Source organism: Gambusia affinis, linkage group LG20, assembly GCF_019740435.1.
Source record: "Gambusia affinis linkage group LG20, SWU_Gaff_1.0, whole genome shotgun sequence".
Taxonomy (NCBI): domain Eukaryota; kingdom Metazoa; phylum Chordata; class Actinopteri; order Cyprinodontiformes; family Poeciliidae; genus Gambusia; species Gambusia affinis.
Genome location: NC_057887.1, coordinates 20,079,255 through 20,097,399, shown reverse-complemented (window position 1 = coordinate 20,097,399; position 18,145 = coordinate 20,079,255). Strand labels below are relative to the sequence as shown.

At 44.2% G+C, this 18,145-nt stretch overlaps 1 protein-coding gene across 1 annotated transcript in view; it reads right to left on the bottom strand.

Annotated features, from left to right (window-relative positions):
- LOC122823491 (mucin-5AC-like) overlaps positions 1 to 11,096 on the bottom strand; it is a gene marked incomplete at its 3' end in the record, with an annotated part of 48,871 nt that extends 37,775 nt beyond the window's left edge. Inside the window, exons 1-5 of the mRNA XM_044103156.1 lie at positions 11,078 to 11,096; positions 10,375 to 10,652; positions 9,271 to 9,318; positions 5,989 to 6,051; positions 4,288 to 4,366 (exon numbers count right to left, since the gene is read on the bottom strand). Coding sequence (XP_043959091.1) covers positions 4,288 to 4,366; positions 5,989 to 6,051; positions 9,271 to 9,318; positions 10,375 to 10,652; positions 11,078 to 11,096 — 487 coding nt within the window. The remainder of the gene's footprint in view (positions 1 to 4,287; positions 4,367 to 5,988; positions 6,052 to 9,270; positions 9,319 to 10,374; positions 10,653 to 11,077) is intronic.
- Between the last annotated feature and the right edge of the window lie 7,049 nt (positions 11,097 to 18,145).

The following is an 18,145-nucleotide window of genomic DNA, read 5'->3' as shown; positions in this document are numbered from 1 at the left end:
TGGAGATGCTATGGTTGTAGTTGGAGATGTTATGGTTGTAGTTTGAGATGCTGTGGATGTGGCTGGAGTTGCTGTAGCTGTTGGTGCTTCAGTTGTGGTTGCGGCTGCTGTGGATGTGGTTGGAGCAGCTGTTGTTGTCGTTGGAGCTGCTGATGTTGTAGTTGGTGTTTCAGTTGTTTTTGGAGCTGCTGATGTTGTGGTTGGAGAAGCTGTAGTTGTTGTTGGTGCATCAGGTGATGTGGTTGGAGCTGCTGTGGTTGTTGTTCCTGCTGTAGTTATTGGTGGAGCTGTTTCAGTTGTTGTTGGAGCTGATGTGGATGTAGTTGGAGTTGCTTTGGTGGTTGTTGGTGCTGCTGTAGTTGTTGTTGGTTCTGCAGTTGTTGTGGTTGGAGCAGCTGTGGTTGTTGTTGTTCCTGCTGTAGTTGTGGATGGAGCTGCTGATGTTGTAGTTGGTGTTTCAGTTGATGTTGGAGCTGCTGATGTTGTGGGAGCTGTTGTTGGAACTGTTGTGGTTGGAGCTGTTGTAGTTGTTGGTGCAGCTGTAGTTGCGGTTGGAGCTGCTGTGGTTGTGGTTAGCGCTTCAGTTGTTGTGGTGTGATCTGCCTTGGTTGTTGTTGGTTCTGCAGTTGTTGTGGTTGGAGCTGTTGTTGTTGTGGTCGGAGCTGCTGTAGTCGTTGATTCTTCTGTTGTTGAATCTGCTGGGGTTGTTGTTGGAGTTCTAGAGCTTGTTGTTGGAGGTGCTATGGTTGTAGTTTGAGATGCTGTGGATGTGGCTGGAGTTGCTGGAGTTGTTGGTGCTTCAGTTGTGGTTGCGGCTGCTGTGGATGTGGTTGGAGCAGGTGTTGTTGTGGTTGGAGCTGCTGTGGTGGTTGTTGGTGTTTCAGTTGATGTTGGAGCTGCTGATGTTGTGGTTGGAGAAGCTGTAGTTGTTGTTGGTGCATCAGGTGATGTGGTTGGAGCTGCTGTAGTTGTTGTTGGTGCATCAGGTGGTGTGGTTGGAGCTGCTGTGGTTGTTGTTCCTGCTGTAGTTGTTGTTGGAGCTGCTGATGTTGTGGTTGAAGCTGATCTGGTTGTTGTACGATCTTCAGTTGATGTGGTTGGGGCTACAGTGGTTGGGGACGCTGTTGTTGTTGGTTCTCCAGTTGTTGTGGGAGCCGCTGCTGATGTGGTTGGAGCTGCTGATGTTGTAGTTGGTGTTTCAGTTGTTTTTGGAGCTGCTGATGTTGTGGTTGGAGAAGCTGTAGTTGTTGTTGGTGCATCAGGTGATGTGGTTGTAGCTGCTGTGGTTGTTGTTCCTGCTGTCGTTGTGGGTGGAGCTGTTTCAGTTGTTGTTGGAGCTGTTGTTGTTGTAGTTGGAGTTGCTGTGGTGGTTGTTGGTGCTGCCGTAGTTGTGGTTGGAGCTGCAGTTGTTGTGGTTGGAGCAGCTGTGGTTGTTGTTGTTCCTGCTGTAGTTGTGGATGGAGCTGATGTGGATGAAGTTGGAGTTGCTGTGGTGGTTGTTGGTGCTGCTGTAGTTGTGGTTGGAGCTGCTGATGTTGTGGTTGGAGCTGATGTTGTTGTTGTATGAGCTTCAGTTGATGTGGTTGGGGCTACAGTGGTTGGAGACGCTGTTGTTGTTGGTTCTCCAGTTGTTGTATTCTGAGATGCTGTGGATGTGGCTGGAGTTGCTGTAGTTGTTGGTGCTTCAGTTGTGGTTGCGGCTGCTGTGGATGTGGTTCGAGTAGCTGTTGTTGTGGTTGGAGCTGCTGTGGTTGTTGTTCCTGCTGTAGTTGTTGTTGGTTCTGCAGTTGTTGTGGTTGGAGCAGCTGTGGTTGTTGTTGTTCCTGCTGTAGTTGTGGATGGAGCTGTTGTGGATGAAGTTGGAGTTGCTGTGGTGGTTGTTGGTGCTGCTGATGTTGTGGTTGGAGCTGCTGATGTTGTAGTTGGTGTTTCAGTTGATGTTGGAGCTGCTGATGTTGTGGGAGCTGTTGTTGGAGCTGTTGTGGTTGGAGCTGTTGTAGTTGTTGGTGCAGCTGTAGTTGTGGTTGGAGCTGCTGTGGTTGTGGTTAGCGCTTCAGTTGTTTTGGGTTGATCTGCCTTGGTTGTTGGTGCTGCTGTAGTTGTGGTTGGAGCTGCTGATGTTGTTGTTGGAGCTGCTGTGGTGGTTGTTGGTGTTTCAGTTGATGTTGGAGCTGCTGATGTTGTGGTCGGAGCTGCTGTAGTCGTTGATTCTTCTGTTATTGAATCTGCTGGGGTTGTTGTTGGTGTTCTAGAGCTTGTTGTTGGAGGTGCTATGGTTGTAGTTTGAGATGCTGTGGATGTGGCTGGAGTTGCTGGAGTTGTTGGTGCTTCAGTTGTGGTTGCGGCTGCTGTGGATGTGGTTGGAGCAGCTGTTGTTGTGGTTGGAGCTGCTGTGGTGGTTGTTGGTGTTTCAGTTGATGTTGGAGCTGCTGATGTTGTGGTTGGAGAAGCTGTAGTTGTTGTTGGTGCATCAGGTGATGTGGTTGGAGCTGCTGTGGTTGTTGTTGCTGCTGTAGTTGTGGGTGGAGCTGTTTCAGTTGTTGTTGGAGCTGATGTGGATGTAGTTGGAGTTGCTTTGGTGGTTGTTGGTGCTGCTGTAGTTGTTGTTGGTTCTGCAGTTGTTGTGGTTGGAGCTGCTGATGTTGTAGTTGGTGTTTCAGTTGTTTTTGGAGCTGCTGATGTTGTGGTTGGAGAAGCTGTAGTTGTTGTTGGTGCATCAGGTGATGTGGTTGTAGCTGCTGTGGTTGTTGTTCCTGCTGTAGTTGTGGGTGGAGCTGTTTCAGTTGTTGTTGGAGCTGTTGTTGTTGTAGTTGGAGTTGCTGTGGTGGCTGTTGGTGCTGCTGTAGTTGTTGTTGGTTCTGCAGTTGTTGTGGTTGGAGCAGCTGTGGTTGTTGTTGTTCCTGCTGTAGTTGTGGATGGAGCTGATGTGGATGAAGTTGGAGTTGCTGTGGTGGTTGTTGGTGCTGCTGTAGTTATTGTTGGTTCTGCAGTTGTTGTGGTTGGAGCAGCTGTGGTTGTTGTTGTTCCTGCTGTAGTTGTGGTTGGAGCTGCTGATGTTGTGGTTGGAGCTGATGTTGTTGTTGTATGAGCTTCAGTTGATGTGGTTGGGGCTACAGTGGTTGGAGACGCTGTTGTTGTTGGTTCTCCAGTTGTTGTTGTTGGAGATGCTATGGTTGTAGTCTGAGATGCTGTGGATGTGGCTGGAGTTGCTGTAGTTGTTGGTGCTTCAGTTGTGGTTGCGGCTGCTGTGGATGTGGTTGGAGCAGCTGTTGTTGTGGTTGGAGCTGCTGTGGTGGTTGTTGGTGTTTCAGTTGATGTTGGAGCTGCTGATGTCGTGGTTGGAGAAGCTATAGTTGTTGTTGGTGCATCAGGTGATGTGGTTGGAGCTGCTGTGGTTGTTGTTCCTGCTGTCGTTGTGGGTGGAGCTGTTTCAGTTGTTGTTGGAGCTGTTGTTGTTGTAGTTGGAGTTGCTGTGGTGGTTGTTGGTGCTGCTGTAGTTGTTGTTGGTTCTGCAGGTGTTGTGGTTGGAGCAGCTGTGGTTGTTGTTGTTCCTGCTGTAGTTGTGGATGGAGCTGATGTGGATGAAGTTGGAGTTGCTGTGGTCGTTGTTGGTGCTGCTGTAGTTGTTGTTGGTTCTGCAGTTGTTGTGGTTGGAGCAGCTGTGGTTGTTGTTGTTCCTGCTGTAGTTGTGGTTGGAGCTGCTGATGTTGTGGTTGGAGCTGATGTTGTTGTTGTATGAGCTTCAGTTGATGTGGTTGGGGCTACAGTGGTTGGAGACGCTGTTGTTGTTGGTTCTCCAGTTGTTGTTGTTGGAGATGCTATGGTTGTAGTCTGAGATGCTGTGGATGTGGCTGGAGTTGCTGTAGTTGTTGGTGCTTCAGTTGTGGTTGCGGCTGCTGTGGATGTGGTTGGAGCAGCTGTTGTTGTTGTTGGAGCTGCTGTGGTGGTTGTTGGTGTTTCAGTTGATGTTGGAGCTGCTGATGTCGTGGTTGGAGCTGTTGTAGTTGTTGGTGCAGCTGTAGTTGTGGTTGGAGCTGCTGTGGTTGTGGTTAGCGCTTCCGTTGTTGTGGTTTGATCTGCCTTGGTTGTTGTTGGTTCTGCAGTTGTTGTGGTTGGAGCTGTTGTTGTTGTTGTTGTTCCAGCTGTAGTTGTGGATGCAGCTGTTGTGGATGAGGTTGGAGTTGCTGTGGTGGTTGTTGGTGCTGCTGTAGTTGTGGTTGGAGCTGCTGATGTTGTGGTTGGAGCTGCTGTGGTTGTTGTTGGTGTTTCAGTTGATGTTGGAGCTGCTGATGTTGTGGTCGGAGCTGCTGTAGTCGTTGATTCTTCTGTTGTTGAATCTGCTGGGGTTGTTGTTGGTGTTCTTGAGCTTGTTGTTGGAGGTGCTATGGTTGTAGTTTGAGATGCTGTGGATGTGGCTGGAGTTGCTGAAGTTGTTGGTGCTTCAGTTGTGGTTGCGGCTGCTGTGGATGTGGTTGGAGCAGCTGTTGTTGTGGTTGGAGCTGCTGTGGTGGTTGTTGGTGTTTCAGTTGATGTTGGAGCTGCTGATGTTGTGGTTGGAGAAGCTGTAGTTGTTGTTGGTGCATCAGGTGATGTGGTTGGAGCTGCTGTGGTTGTTATTGCTGCTGTAGTTGTGGGTGGAGCTGTTTCAGTTATTGTTGGAGCTGATGTGGATTTAGTTGGAGTTGCTTTGGTGGTTGTTGGTGCTGCTGTAGTTGTTGTTGGTTCTGCAGTTTTTGTGGTTGGAGCAGCTGTGGTTGTTGTTGTTCCTGCTGTAGTTGTGGATGGAGCTGTTGTGGACGAGGTTGGAGTTGCTGTGGTGGTTGTTGGTGCTGCAGTAGTTGTGGTTGGAGCTGCTGATATTGTGGTTGGAGCTGATCTGGTTGTTGTACGAGCTTCAGTTGATGTGGTTAGGGCTACAGTGGTTGGAGACGCTGTTGTTGTTGGTTCTCCAGTTGTTGTGGGAGCCGCTGCTGATGTGGTTGAAGCTGCTGATGTTGTAGTTGGTGTTTCAGTTGTTTTTGGAGCTGCTGATGTCGTGGTTGGAGAAGCTGTAGTTGTTGTTGGTGCATCAGGTGATGTGGTTGTAGCTGCTGTGGTTGTTGTTCCTGCTGTGGTTGTGGGTGGAGCTGTTTCAGTTGTTGTTGGAGCTGTTGTTGTTGTAGTTGGAGTTGCTGTGGTGGTTGTTGGTGCTGCTGTAGTTGTTGTTGTTCCTGCAGTTGTTGTGGTTGGAGCAGCTGATGTTGTTGTTGTATGAGCTTCAGTTGATGTGGTTGGGGCTACAGTGGTTGGAGACGCTGTTGTTGTTGGTTCTCCAGTTGTTGTTGTTGGAGATGCTATGGTTGTAGTCTGAGATGCTGTGGATGTGGCTGGAGTTGCTGTAGTTGTTGGTGCTTCAGTTGTGGTTGCGGCTGCTGTGGATGTGGTTGGAGCAGCTGTTGTTGTGGTTGGAGCTGCTGTGGTGGTTGTTGGTGTTTCAGTTGATGTTGGAGCTGCTGATGTCGTGGTTGGAGAAGCTGTAGTTGTTGTTGGTGCATCAGGTGATGTGGTTGGAGCTGCTGTGGTTGTTATTCCTGCTGTAGTTGTTGTTGGTTCTGCAGTTGTTGTGGTTGGAGCAGCTGTGGTTGTTGTTGTTCCTGCTGTAGTTGTGGATGGAGCTGTTGTGGATGAAGTTGTAGTTGCTGTGGTGGTTGTTGGTGCTGCTGATGTTGTGGTTTGAGCTGCTGATGTTGTAGTTGGTGTTTCAGTTGATGTTGGAGCTGCTGATGTTGTGGGAGCTGTTGTTGTTGGAGCTGTTGTGGTTGGAGCTGTTGTAGTTGTTGGTGCTTCAGTTGTTTTGGTTGCGGCTTCTGTGGATGTGGCTGGAGTTGCTGTAGTTGTTGGTGCTTCAGTTGTTGTGGTTGTGGCTGCTGTGGATGTGGTTGGAGCAGCTGTTGTTGTGGTTGGAGCTGTTGTGGAGGTTGTTGGTGTTTCAGTTGATGTTGGAGCTGCTGTGGATGTAGTTGGAGCTGCTGATGTTGTAGTTGGTGTTTCAGTTGTTTTTGGAGCTGCTGATGTTGTGGTTGGAGAAGCTGTAGTTGTTGTTGGTGCATCAGGTGATGTGGTTGGAGCTGTTGTAGTTGTTGTTGGAGCTGATGTGGATGTAGTTGGAGTTGCTGTGGTGGTTGTTGGTGCTGCTGTAGTTGTTGTTGGTTCTGCAGTTGTTGTGGTTGGAGCAGCTGTTGTTGTTGTTGTTCCTGCTGTAGTTGTGGATGGAGCTGATGTGGATGAAGTTGGAGTTGCTGTGGTGGTTGTTGGTGCTGCAGTAGTTGGAGCTGCTGATGTAATGGTTGGAGCTGCTGATGTTGTGGTTGGAGCTGATGTGGTTGTTGTACGAGCTTCAGTTGATGTGGTTGGGGCTACAGTGGTTGGAGACGCTGTTGTTGTTGGTTCTCCAGTTGTTGTGGGTGCCGCTGTGGATATGGTTGGAACAAATGTTGTTGTGGTTGGAGCTGCTGTGGTGGTTGTTGGTGTTTCAGTTGATGTTGGAGCTGCTGATGTTGTGGTTGGAGAAGCTGTACTTGTTGTTGGTGCATCAGGTGATGTGGTTTGAGCTGCTGTGGTTGTTGTTCCTGCTGTAGTTGTGGGTGGAGCTGTTTCAGTTGTTGTTGGAGCTGTTGTTGTTGTGGTTGGAGCAGCTGTGGTTGTTGTTGTTCCTGCTGTAGTTGTGGGGGGAGCTGTTTCAGTTGTGGTTGGAGCTGCTGATGTTGTGGTTGGAGCTGATGTTGTTGTTGTATGAGCTTCAGTTGATGTGGTTGGGGCTACAGTGGTTGGAGACGCTGTTGTTGTTGGTTCTCCAGTTGTTGTTGTTGGAGATGCGATGGTTGTAGTCTGAGATGCTGTGGATGTGGCTGGAGTTGCTGTAGTTGTTGGTGCTTCAGTTGTGGTTGCGGCTGCTGTGGATGTGGTTGGAGCAGCTGTTGTTGTGGTTGGAGCTGCTGTGGTGGTTGTTGGTGTTTCAGTTGATGTTGGAGCTGCTGATGTCGTGGTTGGAGAAGCTGTAGTTGTTGTTGGTGCATCAGGTGATGTGGTTGGAGCTGTTGTAGTTGTTGGTGCTTCAGTTGTTGTGGTTGCAGCTGCTGTGGATGTGGCTGTAGTTGCTGTAGTTGTTGGTGCTTCAGTTGTTGTGGTTGCGGCTGCTGTGGATGTGGTTGGAGCTGCTGTGGTGGTTGTTGGTGTTTCAGTTGATGTTGGAGCTGCTGTGGTTGTGGTTGGAGCTGATGTGGATGTAGTTGGAGTTGCTGTGGTGGTTGTTGTTGTTCCTGTAGTTGTGGTTGGTGCTGCTGTGGTTGTGGTTGGAGCTGCTGTGGTTGTGGTTGGCGCTTCTGTTGTGGTTTGATCTGCCTTGGTTGTTGTTGGTTCTGCAGTTGTTGTGGTTGGAGCTGCTGTGGTGGTTGTTGGTGTTTCTGTTGATGTTGGAGCTGCTAATGTTGTGGTTGGAGAAGCTGTAATTGTTGTTGGTGCATCAGGTGATGTGGTTGGAGCTGCTGTGGTTGTTGTTCCTGCTGTAGTTGTGGGTGGAGCTGTTTCAGTTGTTGTTGGAGCTGATGTGGATGTAGTTGGAGTTGCTTTGGTGGTTGTTGGTGCTGCTGTAGTTGTTGTTGGTTCTGAAGTTGTTGTGGTTGGAGCAGCTGTGGTTGTTGTTGTTCCTGCTGTAGTTGTGGATGGAGCTGTTGTGGATGAAGTTGGAGTTGCTGTGGTGGTTGTTGGTGCTGCTGATGTTGTGGTTGGAGCTGCTGATGTTGTAGTTGGTGTTTCAGTTGATGTTCGAGCTGCTGATGTAGTGGGAGCTGTTGTTGTTGGAGCTGTTGTAGTTGTTGGTGCTTCAGTTGTTGTGGTTGCGGCTGCTGTGGATGTGGTTGGAGCAGCTGTTGTTGTTGTTGGAGCTGCTGTGGTGGTTGTTGGTGTTTCAGTTGATGTTGGAGCTGCTGTTGTTGTGGTTGGAGCTACTGTAGTTGTGGTTGGTGCCTCTGTTGTTGTGGTTGGAGAAGCTGTGGTTGTGGTTGGAGCTACTGTAGTTGTGGTTGGTGCCTCTGTTGTTGTGGTTGGAGCTGCTGTGGGTGTTGTTGGTGTTTCAATTGATGTTGGAGCTGCTGATGTTGTGGTTGGAGAAGCTGTAGTTGTTGTTGGTGCATCTGGTGATGTGGTTGGAGCTGTTGTAGTTGTTGGTGCTTCAGTTGTTGTCGTTGCAGCTGCTGTGGATGTGGCTGGAGTTGCTGTAGTTGTTGGTGCTTCAGTTGTTGTGGTTGCGGCTGCTGTGGATGTGGTTGGAGCAGCTGTTGTTGTGGTTGGAGCTGCTGTGGTGGTTGTTGGTGTTTCAGTTGATGTTGGAGCTGCTGTGGTTGTGGTTGGAGCTGATGTGGATGTAGTTGGAGTTGTTGTGGTGGTTGTTGTTGTTGCTGTAGTTGTGGTTGGTGCTGCTGTAGTTGTGGTTTGATCTGCCTTGGTTGTTGTTGGTTCTGCAGTTGTTGTGGTTGGAGCTGCTGTGGTGGTTGTTGGTGTTTCAGTTGATGTTGGAGCTGCTGATGTTGTGGTTGGAGAAGCTGTAGTTGTTGTTGGTGCATCAGGTGATGTGGTTGGAGCCTCTGTGGTTTTTGTTCCTGCTGTAGTTGTGGGTGGAGCTGTTTCAGTTGTTGTTGGAGCTGATGTTGATGTAGTTGGAGTTGCTTTGGTGGTTGTTGGTGCTGCTGTAGTTGTTGTTGGTTCTGCAGTTGTTGTGGTTGGAGCAGCTGTGGTTGTTGTTGTTCCTGTTGTAGTTGTGGATGGAGCTGTTGTGGATGAAGTTGGAGTTGCTGTGGTGGTTGTTGGTGTTTCAGTTGATGTTGGAGCTGCTGTGGTTGTGGTTGGAGCTGATGTGGATGTAGTTGGAGTTGCTGTGGTGGTTGTTGGTGTTGCTGTAGTTGTGGTTGGTGCTGCTGTGGTTGTGGTTGGCGCTTCAGTTGTGGTTTGATCTGCCTTGGTTGTTGTTGGTGCTGCTGATGTTGTGGTTGGAGCTGCTGATGTTGTAGTTGGTGTTTCAGTTGATGTTGGAGCTGCTGATGTTGTGGGAGCTGTTGTAGTTGTTGGTGCTTCAGTTGTTGTGGTCACAGCTGCTGTGGATGTGGCTGGAGTTGCTGTAGTTGTTGGTGCTTCAGTTGTTGTGGTTGCGGCTGCTGTGGATGTGGTTGGAGCAGCTGTTGTTGTGGTTGGAGCTGCTGTGGTGGTTGTTGGTGTTTCAGTTGATGTTGGAGCTGCTGTGGTTGTGGTTGGAGCTGATGTGGATGTAGTTGGAGTTGCTGTGGTTGTGGTTGGTGCTGCTGTGGTTGTGGTTGGCACTTCAGTTGTGGTTTGATCTGCCTTGGTTGTTGTTGGTTCTGCAGTTGTTGTGGTTGGAGATGCTGTGGTGGTTGTTGGTGTTTCAGTTGATGTTGGAGCTGCTGATGTTGTGGTTGGAGAAGCTGTAGTTGTTGTTGGTGCATCAGGTGATGTGGTTGGAGCTGCTGTGGTTGTTGTTCCTGCTGTAGTTGTGGGTGGAGCTGTTTCAGTTGTTGTTGGAGCTGATGTGGATGTAGTTGGAGTTGCTTTGGTGGTTGTTGGTGCTGCTGTAGTTGTTGTTGGTTCTGCAGTTGTTGTGGTTGGAGCAGCTGTGGTTGTTGTTGTTCCTGCTCTAGTTGTGGATGGAGCTGTTGTGGATGAAGTTGGAGTTGCTGTGGTGGTTGTTGGTGCTGCTGATGTTGTGGTTTGAGCTGCTGATGTTGTAGTTGGTGTTTCAGTTGATGTTGGAGCTGCTGACGTTGTGGGAGCTGTTGTTGTTGGAGCTGTTGTGGTTGGAGCTGTTGTAGTTGTTGGTGCTTCAGTTGTTGTGGTTGCGGCTGCTGTGGATGTGGCTGGAGTTGCTGTAGTTGTTGGTGCTTCAGTTGTTGTGGTTGCGGCTGCTGTGGATGTGGTTGGAGCTGATGTGGATGTAGTTGGAGTTGCTGTGGTGGTTGTTGGTGTTGCTGTAGTTGTGGTTGGAGCTGCTGTGGTTCTTGTTGTTCCTGCTGTAGTTGTGGATGGAGCTGATGTGGATGTGGTTGGAGCTGATGTGGATGAGGTTGGAGTTGCTGTGGTGGTTGTTGGTGCTGCTGTAGTTGTGGTTGGAGCTGCTGATGTTGTGGTTGGAGCTGCTGATGTTGTAGTTGGTGTTTCAGTTGTTTTTGGAGCTGCTGATGTTGTGGTTGGAGAAGCTGTAGTTGTTGTCGGTGCATCAGTTGATGTGGTTGGAGCTGCTGTGGTTGTTGTTCCTGCTGTAGTTGTGGGTGGAGCTGTTTCAGTTGTTGTTGGAGCTGTTGTTGTTGTAGTTGCTGTGGTGGTTGTTGGTGCTGCTGTAGTTGTTGTTGGTTCTGCAGTTGTTGTGGTTGGAGCAGCTGTGGTTGTTGTTGTTCCTGCTTTAGTTGTGGATGGAGCTGATGTGGATGAAGTTGGAGTTGCTGTGGTGGTTGTTGGTGCTGCAGTAGTTGTGGTTGGAGCTGCTGATGTTGTGGTTGGAGCTGATGTGGTTGTTGTACGAGCTTCAGTTGATGTGGTTGGGGCTACAGTGGTTGGAGACGCTGTTGTTGTTCCTGCTGTCGTTGTGGGTGGAGCTGTTTCAGTTGTTGTTGGAGCTGTTGTTTTTGTAGTTGGAGTTGCTGTGGTGGTTGTTGGTGCTGCTGTAGTTGTTGTTGGTTCTGCAGTTGTTGTGGTTGGAGCAGCTGTGGTTGTTGTTGTTCCTGCTCTAGTTGTGGATGGAGCTGATTTGGATGTAGTTGGATTTGCTGTGGTGGTTGTTGGTGTTTCAGTTGATGTTGTAGCTGCTGTGGTTGTGGTTGGAGCTGATGTGGATGTAGTTGGAGTTGCTGTGGTGGTTGTTGGTGTTGCTGTAGTTGTGGTTGGTGCTGCTGTAGTTGTGGTTGGAGCTGCTGTGGTTTTGGTTGGCGCTTCAGTTGTGGTTTGATCTGCCTTGGTTGTTGTTGGTTCTGCAGTTGTTGTGGTTGGAGCTGCTGTGATTGTTGTTGGTGTGTCAGTTGTTATGGTTGAAAAAGACGTAGTGGTTGTTGGTGCATCAGGTGTTGTGGTTGGAGCTGCTGTGGTGGTTGTTGGTGCTGCTGTGGCTGTGGTTGGTGCTTCAGATGATGTGGTTGTATCTGCTGAGGTTGTTGTTTGTATTGCAGGTGTTGTGGTTGGAGCTGCTGTGGATGTGGTTGGAGATGCTGTAGTAGTGGTTGGGGCTGCTGTTGTGTGGGTTGGATCTGCTGTCGTTGTTGTTGGTGCTTCAGTTGTTGTGGTCGGAGCAGCTGTTGTTTTGGTTGGAGCTGTTGTGGTGCTTGTTGGTGCTGCTGTTGTTATGGTTGGAGAAGCTGTAGATGTTGTTGGAGCTATATCTTTTGTTGTTGTAGCGTCTATTGTTCTCCTCGATGGATCTTGTATTGCTTTTGCAGATATTCTAGCTGTCCGAGATGCTGTAGTTTTTGGACTTGAAGTTGTCATCTTAGGTGCTGTAGTTTTTGTTGGAGATGCTGAATTTCTCATTGGAGTTTGTGTAGTTTTCATCAGATCTTTTGTGGCATTGGTTGTAGTTATCGATGACATTTCCAACAATTCAGCTTTTATTACTAGATAAGAAACACATGAGAGAAACACAGCAGGTTACTGGATGCACTAAAACATAAGAACCTTTTACCTTTCCTGATAACTAATGTTTGTCATGAATGTACCCAATGTGTTGTGTTTGTAACTTTGTCTTGCAGGAAAACTATTTTTGCAGCTCAGTAATGGCATGGTATCATTTTTAAATCATGAAATTTAAAAAAGTTTAAATAAAATTCACTTTATTTCAATTTCTCTAAATATCAGCAATTGACAATATATGTAATCTAGTCATTTGATTTAAAGATATCCTCACAGTTATATCAGACAGCTATAGCCGATCCACAATGCTACTGCTGGTGTTCTCGCTAAAACCAGGAACCAGTTCTAACATCCTGACACTGGCTCCATGTAGCTCAAAGGTTATACTTTATATTACTTTTTGTAAGTTTATACATCACTAAAGACTTTAGCACAAAAATACATTAAACATCTGCTGCTGTATCAGTTTTTCAGACCACTAATCTCTTTTGGTTCTAGTCTGCTCTGCATCCCCAGAACCAGATATAGAGAAACAGCATTCAGCTTCTATGCACCTCAGATGTATGGAATGAACTTCCATAAAACTGCCAAACATCTGAAACACTGAGTTAATTTAAATCAAGACTAAAATCCCACCTGTTTAGAGTTGTTTTTTAACCATAATAAATGGAACATTGTCCAGCATATTTTATGTGTTTTGATCATTTTCCTGACAGCACTTGGCAAAATTTAATGTTTGTAATTGATTTTCCAATATGTTGACTATAAACATAAGTTGATGGGTTTTTTTTATGTTTTCCCAATGTAAAGCATTTTGAACTGCCTTGTTTTTAAATGTGCTGTAGAAATAAACTTCATAGATTGAATAATTAATTTCTTTTATGACACTTTCCTAAAAATTAACTTCAATTCAATTACACCTTTATCCCAATAATGCCTAGTTAACCTCAACCTCAATTCATTATTCAAATTAGTTTGAAAAGTTTTCCATCTAAGGAATGCCAGCAGATTGCATCATTGACTTGCAGCTTTCACTCCTCCAGAAGGAGCATGTAAAAGTAAAAAAATAAATATTCTGAATAGAATATTTTTTATAAAACACTCGTATTTGCAAGACTAAGGTAAAATACGAGGCTACAGATCCAGAGCAGTCTCCAAGCTGAAGAGCCGTGCCCCAAGAGCCAGCCAGCTCTTTGAAAAGAGCCAAACATCCCATCACTACAGATGAGAGTATGTCAGATAGCATGGAGTCAAATGAATTCGGTGTTCACCTCCAAGACAAGATCATCTTGTGGCACAAATATGGGAAACAGAAAAATTTCTGCTGCTTTATAAGTCCAAATTAAAATAGTGGCCTCCATCATTCGTAAATGGAAGAAGTTTAGAATCACCTAAACTTCTAGAATCATTTATAAAATATTAAAATCATACTCATAAAAACTAATTCTTTTTGTCCAAAAGTCTCTTGTAGGCTTAATTCACAAAAAATATACGATTATAAGTATAACTTTAGGCCCCTGAAAAACTTTGTTACGGCCCTGCTGTGCCTCCCGCTTCGCGGTCGCACAGGTTGCTGAGTCACAGCCGCATTGGAGAGGCAGTCTGTTGCAGCCCAGCAGAGTGGAGCCACTGATCCGCACAACTTTCTCCAGGTGATGTTTAAACACACAAAGTTAAAGTTCAAATAAGTCTACAATGAGTTAAATAAATGTTGATAGTGATCGACGTTTCGGTTTCTTGCGTCCGTAATTCCTTGACTGCGTGTGATTTTATTTTTAAATAGCTTTATTATATTTCCCTAGTTAGTTTTGCTTACAATAAACACAAGAAAAAAGTAAGTAAATTATAAAAATATCCATGATTATTTGAGGTTTAACCCGCGGCTCTATAAAATATAACGGGATAAAGGCGCGCTGTTTTCCAGTAAGAATAATACTTAATGCAATTTTTCAGTGAAGTGAAAGTATTAAGTAGCCGTCCAAAAATTACTCAAGAGTAAAAAAGGACGTTAATACATAAAACTTTGTTGTCTTCCAAGCGATAGTGACTCAGTAAATAGTTGTTTAATCTTCTTGTCGACTCTTTTTGTCTCTATTCCCTTTTGGCGGATTTTCACCCTCACTCATGAAGTGTCTAGATCTGCCTAATAAAACAATTTCAGGAAATAGAAACTGATGTGAATGAAGTGGAGAGTTAGAAAAAACAACAACTATTTTTTGATGGCCAACATTAGTGGCATGACGAACAAAATGGCATCAGCATTTTATTGGTGATTAATTGCGCAGTAATTAGTTGAGCAGTAGTAAAGCGCAGTTCTTGAGCATTCTGAGGGTTCGGAAACGCAAAATTTGTGTGTATAATTTAGTGGAAAGATATTAATTTGATGCAATTTGCAAAAAAGACTATAACAGCATAATGTGGATAAAGTTAAACATTTCTGGGTGCTGTGCTATTAATTGTAATGCCAAAATAAACGTGGTTGTCTCCTTTATATTACCACGGCTAATTTTAGTTATGGGATCTAAAAAAGAAAATCTATATTTTCCAATAGATATAATCCATTTGTTAAACTCTCCATTCACCTTCCTTATAGACTGAAGCTGTTTCTACTTTAATATTAGAGCAGCCACCATTTTAACCTCACATAGACAAATACATTTGTATTAGTAATGTATTTTCTACAACTTTTTAATAAACAGGATAATTTAAAGATAATATAGAAAACCACAAACACTTACCAACAGTGGCAACAGCAATCCAGATGATGAAAGTCACAATCAATGTATTAGCCATTGTAAAAAGAAACTTGAAAAACTAAATCTCATAAAAAGACTGGATGCAATTCAAACTATGATGTCGATGACACCTGAGAGTCTGAAAATGTAACATGAGTGTGAAATCATTCCCGATGGGAAATATCAATCAGTAACCACTCCTCCCAGGGCGTTGCTGGGAAATAAGGACCTAAGGATTCCAAGTAAAGATTGCTAAATTGCTTGTAAAAAAAAGTGCACATGCAGTTAATGGGCGTTGCGTGATGTTGTCTTGACTCTGCAGAGGTCCCCTGCCCTGGTGACGGTGTCCTGTCCTGCATGTTACCTGCTGCTGAACTCCTGACTTAAATGAATGGCTGATTAAAATGACTCTGCAGCAATTGAAGGCATTATGAAGATTTTCAATCTCTATCAGTTCACCACCGACAACATCTATATTACAAGATCATCAAAGTAATTCATCAAAGTAATTCTTATACCAATCCCCCAGACGACCAGTTGCTGGGAGCAAGGATCTGCGATAATGCTCCTTTGTGCACTGAGGATGCAGCAGTCTGTCGCTGACAGAGCTCTCCAGTTGATGTACAGACTTATAGCTTACCTAAACCTTCAAGAATCCTAGCTGTAAAATGAGCTGTTCATTGTCGACTGTATATGGCCTTTGTGGCTTAATATTTGTGTTTTTATGATGTAAAGCACTTTGAACTTTCTTGTTACTGAAATGTGCTGCACTTCAGCACATTTCAGCAATATGATTTAAAGTCAATCAAGTTACAAATAAACTTGAAATTTAAATGTTCAAAACCACATTTAATGATCGCCTTTACCACGTGGAGAAGAATTGATAAAAAAGGATAGACATTTTTGATTTGGTTTCTAGCTAACATTTTAACATTTAAGCTTTTGTTTTTCTTAAACATAACATGACCTCTGGTTTATTGTATGTTTAGTTTTATTGGCAGATCTGTTTAGTTACTCCTTAACTTAAATAGCAAATGAACCGCTGACGTTGAGGATGACTTGGTGAATTTTACAGCGAGCGTCAGAAAAGAAAGAAATTAGATTTAAGTAACTTTAAATGCAACATGGCACCAGACAGGCTGGTTAGGGTATTTTAGAAGCTGATGGTTTACTGGGATCTTCTCTCCCAACCATGACTCTCCCAGCATTCTAGGGTATGTAGGCAGAGGAAAGGCTTTAGCCACTAAACCTCTCACATCCAGCTGAGCCATGTAAGTGGCATTAACTAACTTACTCACTCTTTGGTTACCTAGCAACAACTTGTTGAGCAACTTGTGCAGTAGCAGGTTAAGGTTTCGCCACCATGCCTCATAACTGCTTAGAAATTATATATTTTTAAAAAACAAAACAGTGGCATGGAGTGAAAACTGCAGTATTTCAGATATTTAAAAGAAAAAAAACTAATCAACAATTATTGATATTGACTGATATGTTCTTCAGCCATATCTTCCAGCCCCGATCAAACATAACAAGGAATTCTCTGTATGAGATCAAGTAATAGCATCCAGCTGTTTCTCAAAACCAGGAAAGCGGATTAAGTTGGGATTTTCCAGATATCCTGGCTGAATTAAGCTTTGATTCAATTTCACAAAAGCAGTAGCGCATAAGTGACCATGGCAATTTATCACGTGCAACTAGCCTGCTCCAAACCAGGCTAACAGCCAGGATTATACAATCCTAATGCCTTATCTCTCCAGTCAGCGGTCAAACCGAACAGAACAGAAACCAGCATGTTTAATCACTGACTCCATTTTCTTATCTGACTGTTTTGATCTTTTTATAAACCAGAATTAAAACACCACTCATTGATTTTGGCAGGAAGTACTATAATATTGTTAATATTATGATGGTAGAATATACCATTATCAATTATTAATTTATTTATATGAACATTTCTACTGTCAAATTGTGTTTCTGAAGACTACTGTTGTTCTAAGTTTGACTGAAGGGCTTTATACACTATTGCATGTGCTCAGAGGATTAGAGAAATGGCTCATAAAGAAGCAAAGGTGTTGTATAAATTTTAACTTAAAATAAAGTTTACATTGTAAATTAACTTTAGTTTCAGCATAGAACAATTGCAATATTTAAATACATTTAAAACATGTATTATTTACATCATAAACATGCTTTTGCTGCTAACAATATACATTTTATACGTTTCTCAGCACTTTATCTTGTCTGTTGATCACTAAACTGCCTTTGCGCTAACAGTTAAACTGGAAATTGTCCCTTCAAAATAAAGGCATCACAACTCAAACAGTAAGTTAACCATAGTTAAAACTAATTAAGGGCAATTTGACTTTATAGGCTACATAAATGTAATGGAGGAATAAAGTTTATATTTTTAGTTTTTATTGCCTTTGTGACTGGCCACTGGTCCTCTGTTAACACAAGAGCTTGATTTGCTCATTAATCTTGAGATAAATACATTCACAAATCACTGAATAGTTTCTTATAGTTCATTTTCAATACATCTCAATGTATTTTCTTTGAAGAATATTTTGACCCACCTGCATCATGTATCATCACAAACATTTGGTTACCAGAGAAAACAGGTTGGAACTATGTACAAAGATTTCTTTCGTTATGAAATCATGCCATCAAAGGCGTAAACCAATAAAATTATACCTAAACAAATTGTGCATAAAGTTGCCATAAACTCAACTGAACTGAGATTAGGGATGCATAGAAACTTGGAAATGAAGGATTTTATTGCACATGAAGGATCACTTCATTGTCGGTTTTATCTTGACTTTGAATCTCTACACTGATACTATCTTCAACTCTTGCTTCATTTCTCCTTCATCTAGGGTGTTGGTGGAGGAAAGGGGTGGCTTAAACACACATTTACTGTTATGTCATCATGATAAAATGACTAAAAGATGCATCACACTGATTATGGGAGAACTACACCCTGGACAGTCCTGCACGTTCCTAGCAAACAGATTTGAAAACTGATAAATGGTAAAATTCAAAAATGGACTTTAATTGCAATCAGATTAAACAAGCAAGTTTAGCTATGTTGACTAGTATCACCAGAGACAACACTAACTGTCGCTGCCTATGTAAGCATTTATGAAGAACGTTAAGTACAGCTGTTTTTGTTTTATATTTATTGGTGATTTATTCTTTTATTTTTCTCGTTTTTGTAAATCATACTCTGGGTATATGCTATAAGCTTTATGGGGGACAAAATATATTTTTGACATCTTTAAGTAGTGCAGTTTCAACACTTTCTACCGATCTGTGCTAGGGGGAATCATCAGGACGCAGTATTAATTATCACAGCGAGGGCTGAAACGATTCCTCGAATGATTCGAGTACCTCGATTATTAAAATTCCTCGAGAAAAATCTATCTGCCTCAGATTAATTTAGCGCACCTTGTATTATTTGCTGCGCAGCGCTCTCACTTCCGCCTATGAGTTGTTGATGAAAGCTAAGTGTTAGCAGCATACCGTCCAATTTTCAAGTTCAGCCGGATTTTATTGATTGATGGTAATGTCCGGGTTTTCATCGTTTTTTGGGAACCAGTAAGAATCCTTAAAATGACTGGCGCGATGCCTGGAGTTGGCAGCTTTTCTCCTCCGGGAGCTGCTGGTTCAGAGCGCTGCTGGAGTATTTATACAGGTAAACAGGTAGACTGAACACATTTCGGTTTACAACAGCTCTAATCACAGCTGTACTG